Source organism: Ornithodoros turicata, chromosome 5, assembly GCF_037126465.1.
Source record: "Ornithodoros turicata isolate Travis chromosome 5, ASM3712646v1, whole genome shotgun sequence".
NCBI lineage: Eukaryota > Metazoa > Arthropoda > Arachnida > Ixodida > Argasidae > Ornithodoros > Ornithodoros turicata.
The window spans coordinates 80,248,880-80,262,941 of record NC_088205.1 but is presented as its reverse complement, the minus strand read 5'-3'; the positions used below and the strand labels follow the sequence as shown (position 1 = coordinate 80,262,941).

Sequence of the window (14,062 nt, the reverse complement as noted above, 5' to 3'; positions counted from 1 at the left end):
CACTTCACCGAGCGGTATTTGCCAGGGGATTATGTGGACGCGTAGTCCTAAGCTGCACGTGGGAGGTGTCCGCGTGGGTAAGGCCTCGGCAAACACAGGGTAGCGCACAATAATATGTCGCAGGAGACGCGCCGTCGCCCCACGAGTTTGTCTTTTCCTACTCATGGCGTAACGAAAACCGTCTGGGAAGTGTCCACCCGAGACAAAGATGTCTATGCGTGTGTAACGTGTAGCTCCTCGGTAGTCCCCATAATAGTAGGCCATAAGTATGCACGTTGTACGTCTGCCCTCAGTCTGCAGTCTGCACGTTACGTCACAGTTTTCGTCCCAATTGCGCTAATCACAGTTTTTAGAAAATTGAAATTGAAAATAATGGGCAACATTGTGTCGAAGAGGTCACCAAATGAGCATTGCTCTTTCATGAGCACGTCAGGTACGGCGGAAAACTGCATTCAATGCTGACAACGCTGGGGCTATAAAAACGAAAAGTTCGCTACGTGTCCGCTACGTAACCATCGGGACCCAGTCGGGAACATAGATCACTGTTGCTTGACGAGATGGAGATCACTTGCCGCCAGATATCGCCCCGAACCGTTTTACCTCAGTTTTGCTAGCAAAATAAGCAAAAAATATTAAGCATTCTCTGCCACATTTCTTGTTTACTGGGCTGGGTTTATAAACAACAAGCTGATAAAAACGCAACGCTTTCAACATGACTTGTCTCTTTGCTGCTTTACGGTACCTTTAATATAAATTAAAGGGGGGATATGTTTAATCGAGAAAACAAGGAAAATGACAGGTTAGCCATTCACGAGGCTTGCTATTCCCGAAAAGAAAAAGAAGACAGAAACACAGAAAACTATACAAAAATATAAGACAATGAAAAAATGGTTAAGAATCAAGCGAGCTGGTGAAGATGATGCATAATGTAAAAACCCCGAGACTATAGGGACTAGGGGCACCCTAGTCTCGGGGTTTTTACATTATGCAAAAATATAAGGTTCATTCTTTTCGCCTGCACTGGCTGCACCTCCTGAACTAGTTCAAGGAGTGCAATCGCCAACGGCTCTTTTTGTCATAGATCGCGTGTGTACTTAAAGGGGGCACTAAAATGCAAGAACAAGTTCACTTCAAATTACGTTACACACTATGCCAATTTTGTGCTAGTTATCATAATTCAAAACTTTGATTCCGTTACGAAGCTACAACCAAAAATATACCGGACCCTTTCTTACTTCGGCGCTAAGCTGCGAACGACGCACCAGCTCGTGCATCTGTGTTTTTAGCAGTGATGGCCACTAACTACTTCTACAGTAGTTTCACGATAACTACTAACTACTTCGCGATGGAGTAGTTTAACTAGTAGTTCAACTACTTTTCAGGGGAGGTAGTTAAAACTACTTCTTTAACTACTCCAGTGTATTTTAACTACATCTATAACTGCTTAACGTTGCCCATCAACACCAATCCCATTCTATAGTGTCCTTGGACACTTAAATATGAGTCACAAGCAGTGATAAAAGTGAAGATATAGTCCACATGCAATGCACAATTGCTCTGCACCTCATCCAACAAGTAGCTCAAGGTAAAAGTCGGAAGCACAATCGTGCCGTAAAGCTTGCGGCAAAATCGGAAGTAGTTGGCGCCTGCAGTAACCTAACTACTGTAGTTAACTACCCGAAATAGTAGTTTAACTACTAGCTGCCACTACATTTCTACACTACACTACAATCAGGTAGTTTAACTTCTAGTTTAACTACATGTAGTTAACTACTGACCATCACTGGTTTTTAGTCCATGCTGCCCTTCAGAGTAGCCTCACAAACGCCGTAAAGTGGAGACACCAAAAGAGTACGTTCCCCTGAGAACCCGGGAATATAAGACGCTTGGGAATCTGCTTAACGCTCCCGTTGCTGTCGCGCGACGTAGAACTCCAAACAATTACCGTGACGTCATTTTCGGGACAGCTTGCGGCTCATTTTGCGTCGATTCAAGATTGCACCAACCTAAGCGCGTTTTAAGTTACATTCCGTACTTGCGCTGAATATCCTTCACGCGATTATGACCGGTACAATGTTTCAATGAAAGGATGGATGTGACTTGAGACTTCTATAGAACATATTTTTTTTCTTTTTTATATAGGAAATTTGATACATGTACAGTAAGAGTTCCCGTAATGAAGACTACTGGTGGGAATTATTTTCTTTCAACTTCTTTTATTCTTTTCTATTCTATCCTACAGAACTCTCACTCGGTAGGGAAACTGATTGGGGAGACGAACGTGGCCGTGCGTGCATGCAATGCATTGAAAACAGGTGCATAATTCGATTAAAAAATGCAGTTCTTGAACAGACACCAGCGGTGCATTGATAAGAGTGCATGAAATGAGAAAGTGATGTTCGCAGAAAGAACGTACTTCCCCGAGTGTGTCTAATATGAGGTAGCATATAAGCAAACGTATCTAAAGTTGAATCATGAATCAGATACTCTTCAGATGCAAACAGACAGTGTTCGTATGATTCGTATGAAACTGTTCTTCTTGCATTAACTTGAAGCGGAACTGACGGTAGACGACAATTTGTGCGCGTCGAAACGACGGTTTTCACACTTTTTTCTTCTTTTACTTTTTTTTTTGGCTATGAACATTGTGTTAGGGAATGCATTTTGTGAGGAAATGGGGTAAACCCGACATCCGCTTTGTTTCTGGCAAATGTTGTTAGATTCACTTTGCAGGCTTTGGAGTTAAATTCAGAAAATTCAATTCCTTCCGGCAACAAATTGATCAATCGGGTCGTAAGCCGTGGCAAACGTTCAACCGGAAACAAATACCGCTGAACCCAAATTTTCCGGTGCGCCGATTTTTTTTTTTTTTTTTTACAAAACTGGATACATATACAGTAAGAAGCCCGTAGTGAAGACTAATGGTGGGAATTTTTAAATAGCACTTTGTAACGGCGCTGGATGAATATACCCTGTGTACCTCGACATAGTAAGCTACAAAATTTAGGCATCCATTGCACAATTTTCCACTCAGGTACCTAAAACAAGAAATCGACTTAGGGTAAATTATCTTTCAGAACCAGTAATGCAAAACAGACAAATGGTTGTGAACCGTGCTGTTCTTTTTTTTTTACCTTTTGCTTGAGGAATGTCCAACGTGCACGAGAAATGCTCTATACTGACGCCAGACATCGAACCTAGACCCTCCACCGGTCAGGGTTGCTACTGTTACGCTACCAGGAATTAATAATTATTGTGTGTGCGCGCGCAACAGATTTTATATTTCTTTTACGAAGGTGGTTCAATAAATTACCTTAAAAGTTCAATTGAAATTTCGAACAGTATCTCATATTTAATATTTTTGTTGCGGGTGATTTTTCAATATATATATTCAATATTATATTGGGCATTCCGTGTCTTCTTCCACTCCTACTTTCGTCACGATTGCACTCGTAGATTTTTTAGAAAATTAAACGGGCAACACTGTGTCGATGTTGCCACCAACTGCGCATTGCTCCCCAAGTATGGCGGCAAAACTACATTGCATGCGGACAACACTGGGTCAAAATCGAAAGAAGTTGGCTACGTGTCGGCTACGTAGCCATCCGGAGCAGCAAGTCAGTCGGAAACATATACCACTGTTGCTTGACGAATTGGGGATTGCTTGCCACCAGACGTCGCCCCGAGCCGTTTTACCTCAGTTTTGGTAGCAAATTTAAAATATTAAGCGCTCTCTGTCTCATTTGTAACTCCTGCGCTGGGTTTACACGAACAAGCGGTTAAACTACGCCGTAACAAAAACTGCCCGCCCTATACTATATAGAAACCATAGTTATATATAGAAGCCAAAACCATCGAAAGTAAGGACACCTACACCACACACACCCAACTTTCAACTTGTAAAATCTCCGGCTGATTCTTCTTCACCTTGCCACCCACGCCCCACCAAACAACCAAAGCTAAAACACACAAAAAATAACGCAAAAAGAAAAAAAAAACGAAACAGTAACGTGTTTGGATCATCGCAATACACTCATATTTATGTACGCTACTCCAAATCGCCTCGCCTAGCGGAAACATGGACTTGCAAAGCGCTAATCTCGATGCATAAATACATGAACCTCGTATTGATCAGTATTGACGAAAAAGCTGGAAACTGTTGACAGGATGGCAAACACAAAAGGGAGCGGAAAAATACCTCGAGCGATGTGGCCATTATTCGTCGCCGAACAAAGGTCTGCGTGGCTCAATTTCAATGGCTTTGCGCCATTACGGTCGTTTATCGTATACGGGGATTCGTTTTATCCCTGTATCAATTTATCGGAACGAAGCGAGGGAAAGAGCTGTCTTCCTGATGGTTTCGCGCTAATAACAAAGATAGGTCCCATTACAATAAATAATAGGCGGTAATTATGGCCTCCTATTCTGTGCGCAAAGAAAGAGTTCTTGCTTTGTGAACCAGTGTTTACGTAGACGAGGACGAGGAGCAACTTTCTGAAGCATTGAAGGTCGTTCAAAAATTTCGGGGGATCGAAATTGGATGCTTGCTCATTCTTACGCTATTTATGTACAGACCTGCGCCGCGGCTTAATGGATACTCCAATAAAGGTAATCGTGAAGACTGGGAGGAACGCCGAACCCCACCACAGGCTGTGCTAAGGTGTTCCTAGGGGGATTCCTTCGTTTCAAGAACGGTGATCATCGTATACTTACCTCTCGCACGTGTCAAGCCCACGTTCATTGGGATTCAGCGAGATCCGTTAGAACGATGTGTTACCCGAAAAAAAATGTGATCGTATGCACGCAGGTTTCCCTTCATCATCCCGCTTATAGTCCCGTATGAGCACCGCGGGGCAACTGTGGATATGAGTGTCGTACAACGCGGACACATTGAAAGAGGACAGACTGAAGTAGTGAGAGTCAAGGGGGTCATTGTATGGTTCTGCACAAATTCGTATTTACGTGCGTTTGTTTCTGAAAACCCTGATAGCAACTATACGGGGCAAGAACTCCAACACTATACATCACTATACCTCGAGTGAAATGAATCGAAATTTAAAGCTTTGTCTTCTAAAACAAGCGCGCCGATTCTAACCGAACAAAAAAAATATCGCCATTATCATTTGCTACGGGATCTAGTACTTAGTGCGAGCGTATAGGAACCTTCACAGAACCATCTATTAACACGCCGAGACTGGGAGGTGAACCGGGTTGGAATCTGGGCTCCGGCTGTGCTGCCTGGATGTTTTTTTTCCTGGGTTTTCCTCGGACGCTTCGAGACAAATGTCAGCACAGTTCCTTATGAAGTCGGCCCAGGACGCACGGTCCACCCTGCGATAGTAGACGTTGCCCGCTTAAGCGTGGCCAACTACGGCAAGCAATTCCACTACTACCACCACCTATTACTAGCGGCGTGGCTGAGCGGGTAAAAGCATCTGGTCGTTGGTAGTAGCCAAGGTCTTGCTGAACACTGGGAGGTGGCGGGTTCGCATCCTACCACCGGCCTGAGGTCTGAGGTGTTCCCTATATCGGCTTTCCGGCAGACTTTCCAGAGAAATGTCGGCATGTAGTTCCCCCTGAAGTCGGCCCAGGAGGCATACTAACCCCTCTGTCCCCCCACTCCTTCCTGCTGTCCTCTCTCCATCTATCCACGTCTGTACGCCGCTCATAGCCACAGTTGCTTCGCGGCGCTAGCAAGGAATAAATAAATAAATAAAGCAGCACCTATTGTATTTGAAACCCATTGTTGGCATCTTGCCAACTTCGTCGTCTGATCTCCGAAAGCAGAGATACACACCCAAAAAACGAGAGCAGTGGGAAATCATTGATCAAGTAACTTGTCCCTAACACATTAAATTCCCATTTCATCCATCACCGTCTTGAAAGACGCTCCCGCCAATAAAATCGTCCTAAAACACAGTCGGAAGTTGAACATGACCTAGCACGGTGACCTAGTTGCGCGAGAATGATAAATCTTGTAGTTTTTCTTCTTTTTTTTTTTTTTTTGTCTCTTCACTCTTTCTCTGCTTTTCGTTCGCGCTTCTATAATAAGACATTAAAGTGCTCACGCTATGCCGAAAAGAGGGATCATAACACGAGTTCTTCCATCGTCTGGCACGTCTCATATCCAGAATGAAAACAGAAATATGATTGAAATACGCCTCTTGTTCGTCCTCTTTTTATACGCGAGATAAATCTTCGTTTTGTCCCGGTACAGTCAGCAAGCCCGCGATAACAAGCCATTAAGCGCTTACGCGCAGCAACGCATTCAACTGTCAGACGGCATGCGATCATTCTGGATTTTAATGGATTGGGTTGCGAGCAATGGGTATTTCTTTAGATTGTCAGCAGTTTATTTTGAGCTCTTACTTGCGGCATTACACCGGAGCTTTGTTCTCGAACGTCATGCTGTTTTGTCCTTCAGCGCTCCACCGTCGATTATTCTCAGCTATTCGGTACTGTAACTTCATGATAACCCAAATTAATTCCTCATATTTGACGGCTTATGGATGGTTTGAATAAAATAAAATAATAAATAATTAAACGATAAAATGCAATAATTAAGGGTATTTTGGCTTGTTGGTACCTCGAGAACGACATCATAAAGGAGCTGAAAAAACACAAACAGGTACAAAAAGGAGAAGGACACAGGACGGGCTCCTCCACATGTTCTGTCGAATATATTCCATTTTTTTTCAGGAGTCAAGGTTCCTCAATCAAATACATCTCTAGTATCTCCCTGTCAAATCTTGACCTACAAGAACCTTCAATCTGGGCGCGATCAAACAAAGGAACGCGTCCGCACCTGTTAACATGATCCTCCAGATTCACCCTCGGGGTGCCGATAGCATTCCTCCGGTGTTCAACGCATCGTCCGGCCGAGGACAAGCTTTAGGTTTTTTGCTTCAAATCGTTTTGCTCCACCGGACTGATGGACCTCCTTGTCATTTCCCTTGCCCAGCCACTGCTCCTCGGACTCTTTTCACTCAAGTGTCTTATCTGAGATCTGTACGCATGCTACTAAATAAGTGAGGGAAATACGTACAGATGTGTGCCTGCAAGGATGAGAGATTGGGGGCAACGTCCTACGGAATATACTAATATATTACCAACGACTGTCAAGAGCCACAGCGCGACGCCTCAAGCGAAATAAATTAATAAGTAAGTAAATCTTGTGCTGACAGTGAAACACTTGTCGCGGGAGTCACATTGGTCTTCGCCATTACGTACCCACTAGTATATTCTGCAGTAATCAGATATACTTACGCAGGAAATCCGACGTTAACACCTCTAACCTAGTAATCTGCTTCCGGTAAGACTATATCTAGCACGTTTCATGTAGAGCTGCTAATAAAATATATGGAGGCTCCCTAATACCTGCATCCGCTTCATCCAAGCTTACGCGCTCGTCCCGTGGTCGTTATTAATGTAAGACGGGTTAGCTACACGAGCAAAAACGGAAAGGCGTACGATTCCGAAACCGAAACAATACTTATCCTACAAATGGAGTCCTCAATTTTCTCAGCCAATCTCCTCCCAGCCAAAGTTTGCCATTCTTTCGTTGTATAGGGCCCCTCAGTGTTTTCAAACTGTATTGGCACTTTTGAGCCTCAGCTGAGCTTCAAAGTTTTTTTTCAAACATACGTTCAGAAAACGTTAAAATGCAGAACTATCGCAGCAAACAGAACAAATAGATCGGTGAAACAAATTGATGACGCTATTACAGCAGCACGGGATGGTTTCGACTCGAGGAGTGAAATTCAAGTTCTCTGAAGGCGAGAAGGTCTTGTGTTATGAACCAGATTCGTCGAAGGCTAAGGTCCTGTATGACTCTAAAGTGAGTAATACCGCTTATTCTGTCTTCTGGGAGACGCAGACTTTCCGTGTCAGACTGCAATCCTGTGAGTACAATGTCTCTGCAGGTGCTTGAGCTGGTGGTTGACAAAGACAGCCGTGGTCGCAAAGTTGCAGAATATCTGATTCACTTCAGTGGATGGAACAGCAGGTGGGGCAGCGTGAAACTTCGACATGCTTTCCAAGCCAATTAACTACAGCTTGTATATTCATAAAGAAACAATGCTTTGTTTCAGCTGGGACCGATGCGTAGCAGAAGAATTCATTCTTCCCGATAACCCCGAGAATCGAAAGCTTCAGAAGAGGCTCGCGGAGGAGGCCGCACAGAAACTGTAAAGTTGTCGCTGCTGTTCTTCTCTGACTGAGCGGTGTACTCACTTGGACATGTGTTGTTCAGGTTGCAAGCGGGAAAAGCTAAACGGCGCAAAGTCCCGGCCATTTTGAAAGAAAGCATCAACAAGAAACTCAACGAGAAACGACAGCGACAAAACGAGAAGAAAGAAAAGGAAAGGGCAGAGTCGACTACCACAACTGAAGACTCCTCCTCGTCCGAGTCACAACAGAGTTCGGAGGTGAGACCGTCAGAGCCGCTTTTTTTTTACGAAAGTCGCGATTCCTCCCCCGAAAAGCCACTCAGGAGTTTCTTTCCTTCAGCAGGACGACAACGAAGCTGGTGAGGACGGTGAAGGAAAAGATGATGATGAACAGGAGGAAGAGGAGGAGGAAGAAGAGGAAGAGTCAGAAGAAGAAGAAGAAGTTGCAGCTGAGGGAACTTTCTGCCTCGATGTGCCCCAACTTCTGAAGGAGAAGCTTGAAGACGACTGCTACTACGTGACCTGCAAAAAGAAGGTACAAAACTGCACGTATGCAATACACGAGATGGGTAGACACCTCCTCTCCAACTCGTTGCATAATTTCTGACTACCCACATGTTTAACCCAGCTTTTGCAGCTCCCATGCAAGCCCAACGTGCTTGATGTCCTGGAGGCCTACGTAAGGCATTACGCCACGTACCTGCACCTACGCGTTGCCACGTCAAAGCCTCAGGACACAAAGTCATCTTCAAATCAGCTGCCTATTGACATAGCCCACACAAGGTACTCTAGTATCACGACGGGCATTAGTGGAGATCCATTGTTCTTTCATCATGTTCTGTTTTACAAGCAAAGGAACGATCAACAAATTCCTACGTTCTGTTTCCAATGATAAACTAGGTTGCTTTGCTTATTTTTTTTAACTTGGTGTCGTGTCAGTTTCGGGCACGTTTACTGTTTGCTCTCTGTCCTGTCATTGATTTTTGCTACATGCAGTTTGTACAAGCTGGCACAGTACTAATTATGAGCAAGCAGAGAGTGCATGGTATTTCTGCAGGTCTGCCCTAGCAGGAACTGTTATCTCATGTTGTGAAACAGCATCTGGAAGATAAGCAGATTATCTTATCTTAGCTGTATGGGCAAGGATAACATCAAGAGGGGTATGCATTGTTATCCGAGTCATGCGCTGACAGAGACAATTTTTGGCCAAGTGTTTCTAAAGGGTTAAGAGTAGCACAATGTGGTCTCAGATATGTTGTGCCTATACATTGTAAAAATTGAATTTAATCACCTTTTCTCTTTCAATTGTCATTCATATTGGTCTATTCAATTAATTTACTCTTCGAGGTAATATTTGAATCTGTTTTTGCTGAGGTTGTGCTGCTGTACTTATAATTTCACACACAGCTTCAAAAACAAACTGAGCGGACACAATTCAATGGACATAGTGAGAAACGCACACAGACAAGGGACAGACATGGAGAGTGTTCAACTAGAGACTGTTTATTGAGAAATGTTAAATGCTGTCCATGTCTGTCCCCTCTGTTTGTCCATTCTCACCATGTTCAGTGTCCGCCAACATACTCTTCACCTTCTTGTACTCTTGAACCCAATTCAGGCACAGCCTTGGTTTTAGGGGAACAACGACAACATCACAAACGATACTTAGGGTTTTTCTTTTTGGGGTTAAACCCGATTTTTCACGATAGTACCCCCCCCCCCCCCTCCCGAACAAGTTTTCCAGAATTCGGGTAAAACCCGACATCTACCCGAAATCCTCGCGGTCCTTCAACTTGTCGTTCTAGGTAGACCGTCGGAAAAAGTGAATCACAATATCGGCAAAGAGAGGCTATTTGTGACAACTTATTTGTCCTCCTTTTATAATTCCCCTCCTGCAGGAGAAAAAAAAGACGAGCTTTATGTGGAGCTCGGACAAGTGTTTGAATACCGCGGTCATTCATTATCCCAGTTCCGAGCGGAAACGTAAATATTCTTGTTTCTCATCCCAGTGTAACAGCAGTGACTTCATTCATATGCCTTTTGTTTCACTCAAAAATTCCTCGATGACATCTCAAACAGAGATCATAGCGCCAGATTTCTCGCGTGCATATAGCACCCGATTTTTCCCGAATTTGAGAAATCATAAAACCTGAATAAGAAGATCCCTACACACACCATCTTGTGGCAACACTGACACACACGAAATGGACGAAATGGACGACTGGCGGAAGAAAGTAACTAAAAAACAGAGCCTCAAGTATTACGGCAAACATAAGCAGAAGCCAGAGACCTGCAAGGAATACAAAGGAGACAGGCCAAGTGCACTTCTCTTTCAAGCACGCACCGGATGCCTTCTAACGAACCAGAGAAGGAGTGAATTATTTGAAAACGTTGATCCTACGTGCCAGTTATGCGGAAAAGCGGCGGAAACCATACAACACATTTTAACCGAGTGCGAGAAAATCCAAGAGTATGCTCCCAAGATAAAAAAAATGGATGAGAACATGCAGTGCTTGTTCAAACAAGCTGAAACAGAAACTGAAAGCGAAGTGGAAGACCTGCCATCAAACGAGCCCTTCAAGCAGATACAGAGCCGCCTAGTGCACTGGGAGAAAATCAAACACAGACTCACGAGACAACCACAGAAGTGACCTAAGTAACAAACAGAAACGAATTGAACTCATCGAGAACTATTTTCTTTTTTTATTTTTACACCTGTGACTCCATCCTGGAAGTCTGCCCTGTATCAAAAGGGATTAGGTGCCACTATCACTATCACTATCACACACTAAGTGGCACCAGATCCTGATTGAAGGCGCTGTAGCTTCAGTTGACATGTGATGAGTCAAGGACAACTCCATTTATAGACCCTGATGTTTTAGGGTTAAACCTGATTTTTCCCCAAATTTGCACCCCGAATTGAGGTTCACCTGTCTAGGGTTAAACCCGATTTCTACCTGCAAAACTGCACCTAGGCTAGGCACCTCGAGGCATCGACGTACTAGTTTCCCACAAAATATGCGACTGGCCCCTTACTTCTGGCACTCTGGATACTAAACGGTACAGTGAACGTTTATTCTACAATAATGCCCCGATTTCTCTCCGAACTCAGTCTGATGGGTAATTTTTCTGCCCGAATTTGCACGAATTTTTGACGTCACTTTATTGACCCGATTTCTACCCCCTGAATTTGGAAAAATATAAGACTCGAAAACTTCAGGGTCTATGGACCATTTACCATCCACAGTGCTCCTCTGTCTAGTGTCTGCTATCTGCACTCTACTCAGTAGTGATGGGCGTAGGATTTTCTGTGCTTTTTGCTACGTAAAATTCGGCTACCCGCCGTTTCACAATCTGACACGTAGCTGTCGTCTGCAAAAAAAAGGTTGGACCTGTGCAAGGAAATGGTCGATGGCCTCCGCATCCTCTTCGACCACGCCCTTCCGGAACTGTTGCTCTACTCATCGGAGAGGAAGCAGTACGAGATAATCGTCCTATCTCACAAATCCAAGAGCCACGATACACCGTCAGTATAATCTTCCGCGCACGTAACTAACGCACATTATAAGGACTACGTGACCTTTCCTCTTCCGCAGTGCAGAGAAAGAGAACAAGAAAGAGCAGGCACCCGCACAGCAGAGGGACGTCGGGAGCCACCGTAGCAGGTCGCGGCTGACCTCCCAGAACGGCAGCAGCGGGACAGATGACTCGTCACCTGTGCGGAGGGGATCGAGTGAGGCTACCTCATATGTAGTTACGAGTAGAGCGCGGATAAATATGCATAGGGCCCTGTTTTTCGGGTTTAATATTTCTTTTGTTTGTTTGTTTTTGTTTTTTTTTTCAGTGGGGGTGGTGGTAAAAATAGGGTTTTACTTCAGGAGCTGTAAAGCAGGGTAAAATCGGGTGATACCGGGCATTAAAGTAGGTTTTCGGGTGGAAAATAGAAAAAGAGCGCTTCTCGCATTTTTTAAAATTTACATAAGATGCAGATCGGCCGCGTTGAGCGTGCGGCGCTCAGCGTTCTCCGGTGCACATGTCCGGGGGCTGAATCGGCACTTTGCAAAGTTTGTTTTCAGGTTTTTTTTTTTAAGGTTTCACTCCAAGTGATGATGATGATGCAAATCGGGAGGGCGGGGGGTAAAAATAAGTTTTATGGGTTTTACCTAAAACACACGGCCCTAAATATGCGTGCAGCTGTGCGGTAAAATTATTCAAAATATGCAGTAAAATCCTGAATATGTGCAACGCTTTTCCTTGTTCTTGATATGAAAGCAATATGTCAAATGCCTGCTTGGCAAAATTTGAGCATTTTAGAGAGGATCGCACTGTAAAATGAAGCCGCCTTCATTATGTGCACGCAAAAAAGACAGAATGCAAAGCCTTCCCGAAACCAGCAAAACCTTCCACAAAACAAAGGAAGACAAAAACCCTAGCACCTGGCCATGAGAAAATATGCTAAAATACACCATGCATACAATTTCATTAGAAATATGCCATAATGTGCCAAACATGCATTTATATGCAATATAGAACCTTTCTAATCGGCCCCAAATCAACACCGAAAGTGTGTTTTCGTTGTTCACACGCTGAGCCATTAGAAATGATAACGTGCATTTGCATGAAAATCTGCATTTCAATTATGAGTTTGACTGTTGCTTGTTAACTTCTGTGGCTGCTTATATAATATGATTTCTAAGGCAGCATATTTACATATGGCTATCTGACAATACAGAAAAGAAGAGGTTCTTACCCCAAACGCTGTTTATTTAACTATTGCAACTTCAGCAGTGTCAACATTACGTTCATAACGCTTGCAGGAAGCCCATCAGAAAGAAGAGCCCTCCGTTCCGCCGACAAAACGGTTGAGTCCGCTGAGGAGAATGTTACGGAGAAGAAACCGTCTGCTACGGAACGGAAGCCCTCTGCTGTGGAACGAAAGCCGTCGGCGACATCGGATATGGAACGGAAGCCGCCTATGAAGTCGACTACTGAACGGAAACTGTCCATGACATCGACTACTGAACGGAAGTCGTCTGTGACGCCCGCCCCGGAACGGAAACAGTCTGCCACATCAGCACCGGAGCGAAGGACGTCTTCTTCAACGTCTGCTTCAGAGCGGAAGTCATCCCTAGCTTCGGCTCCAGAACAGGTGCCCAATGCTGCACGACACTCTTCATCAGAAGATGGTCCAGCAAACGGAGCTGCTGGGTCGCTGCTAGATCGAAGATGGAGATTATTACCGGCGGAAGAGCACGAGAAGGCTATAGCGTCAAGAGCACCATCCTCGGTGTATGGAGCCGTCCACTTGCTCCGTCTCTTTGGTGAGGAATGGTTTAGAAAGCATTGAGACTCTGTTAGCATTGCATGCAGAGCACTAATCCTGGCACTGCTGATTACAAAGAAAGTTTAGGTGAAAATCTTAAACAAGCTATATATACAGGGTGTCCCAGCTAAGTGTATACAGCTTTTTTAAAAATATATATATAACACTTTTTCCAAGATGAAATCAATTGCAATATAGTATATGCTGAAGGGCACTCCCTAGGAGGGCATTAGCAAAGTTCCAAGGCAATGTCTTAATTAACCTCCCTTAATTAACTTGTTAATTATAAAAGCTACAAAGTTGTTCCAATGAGAACATCTGTTCCTTTCGGTCACCTGATATCGTAGCCGTTTCCAGAACAAAAATCTGTTCGATAGATCATCCGCAAAAAATTTGTGAAGGAACGCCATTTTTTTCTTTACTTTGTTCATTGCGCTTCTTAGAAGACGCGTCTTTCCTTCGTCCCCAATGTGAGAGGGTGAAAGGGCACATTATCGTCTCTTGCGTCCTGGAAAAAGATTAAAAGGAAACAGAACATTCAACCCAAGATAAGGCCAGTTCCGATAGAGTC

At 44.1% G+C, this 14,062-nt stretch overlaps 1 protein-coding gene across 6 annotated transcripts in view; it reads left to right on the top strand.

The window, feature by feature from the left end:
• Positions 1 to 14,062, top strand: part of LOC135394949 (male-specific lethal 3 homolog) — a 151,391-nt gene that overhangs the window by 136,458 nt on the left and 871 nt on the right. For 2 of the 6 annotated variants that reach the window (XM_064626049.1, XM_064626052.1), the window contains 9 exons: positions 7,730 to 7,837; positions 7,923 to 8,005; positions 8,091 to 8,186; positions 8,252 to 8,426; positions 8,509 to 8,703; positions 8,797 to 8,951; positions 11,554 to 11,694; positions 11,765 to 11,901; positions 12,986 to 13,489. In XM_064626049.1, coding sequence (XP_064482119.1) covers positions 7,736 to 7,837; positions 7,923 to 8,005; positions 8,091 to 8,186; positions 8,252 to 8,426; positions 8,509 to 8,703; positions 8,797 to 8,951; positions 11,554 to 11,694; positions 11,765 to 11,901; positions 12,986 to 13,489 — 1,588 coding nt within the window. In that variant the 5' untranslated portion in view covers positions 7,730 to 7,735. Of the gene's footprint in view, positions 1 to 7,584; positions 7,838 to 7,922; positions 8,006 to 8,090; positions 8,187 to 8,251; positions 8,427 to 8,508; positions 8,704 to 8,796; positions 8,952 to 11,553; positions 11,695 to 11,764; positions 11,902 to 12,985; positions 13,490 to 14,062 lie in introns of those variants that run through there. The other 4 variants (XM_064626050.1, XM_064626051.1, XM_064626046.1 and 1 more) reach the window with 3 other exon arrangements.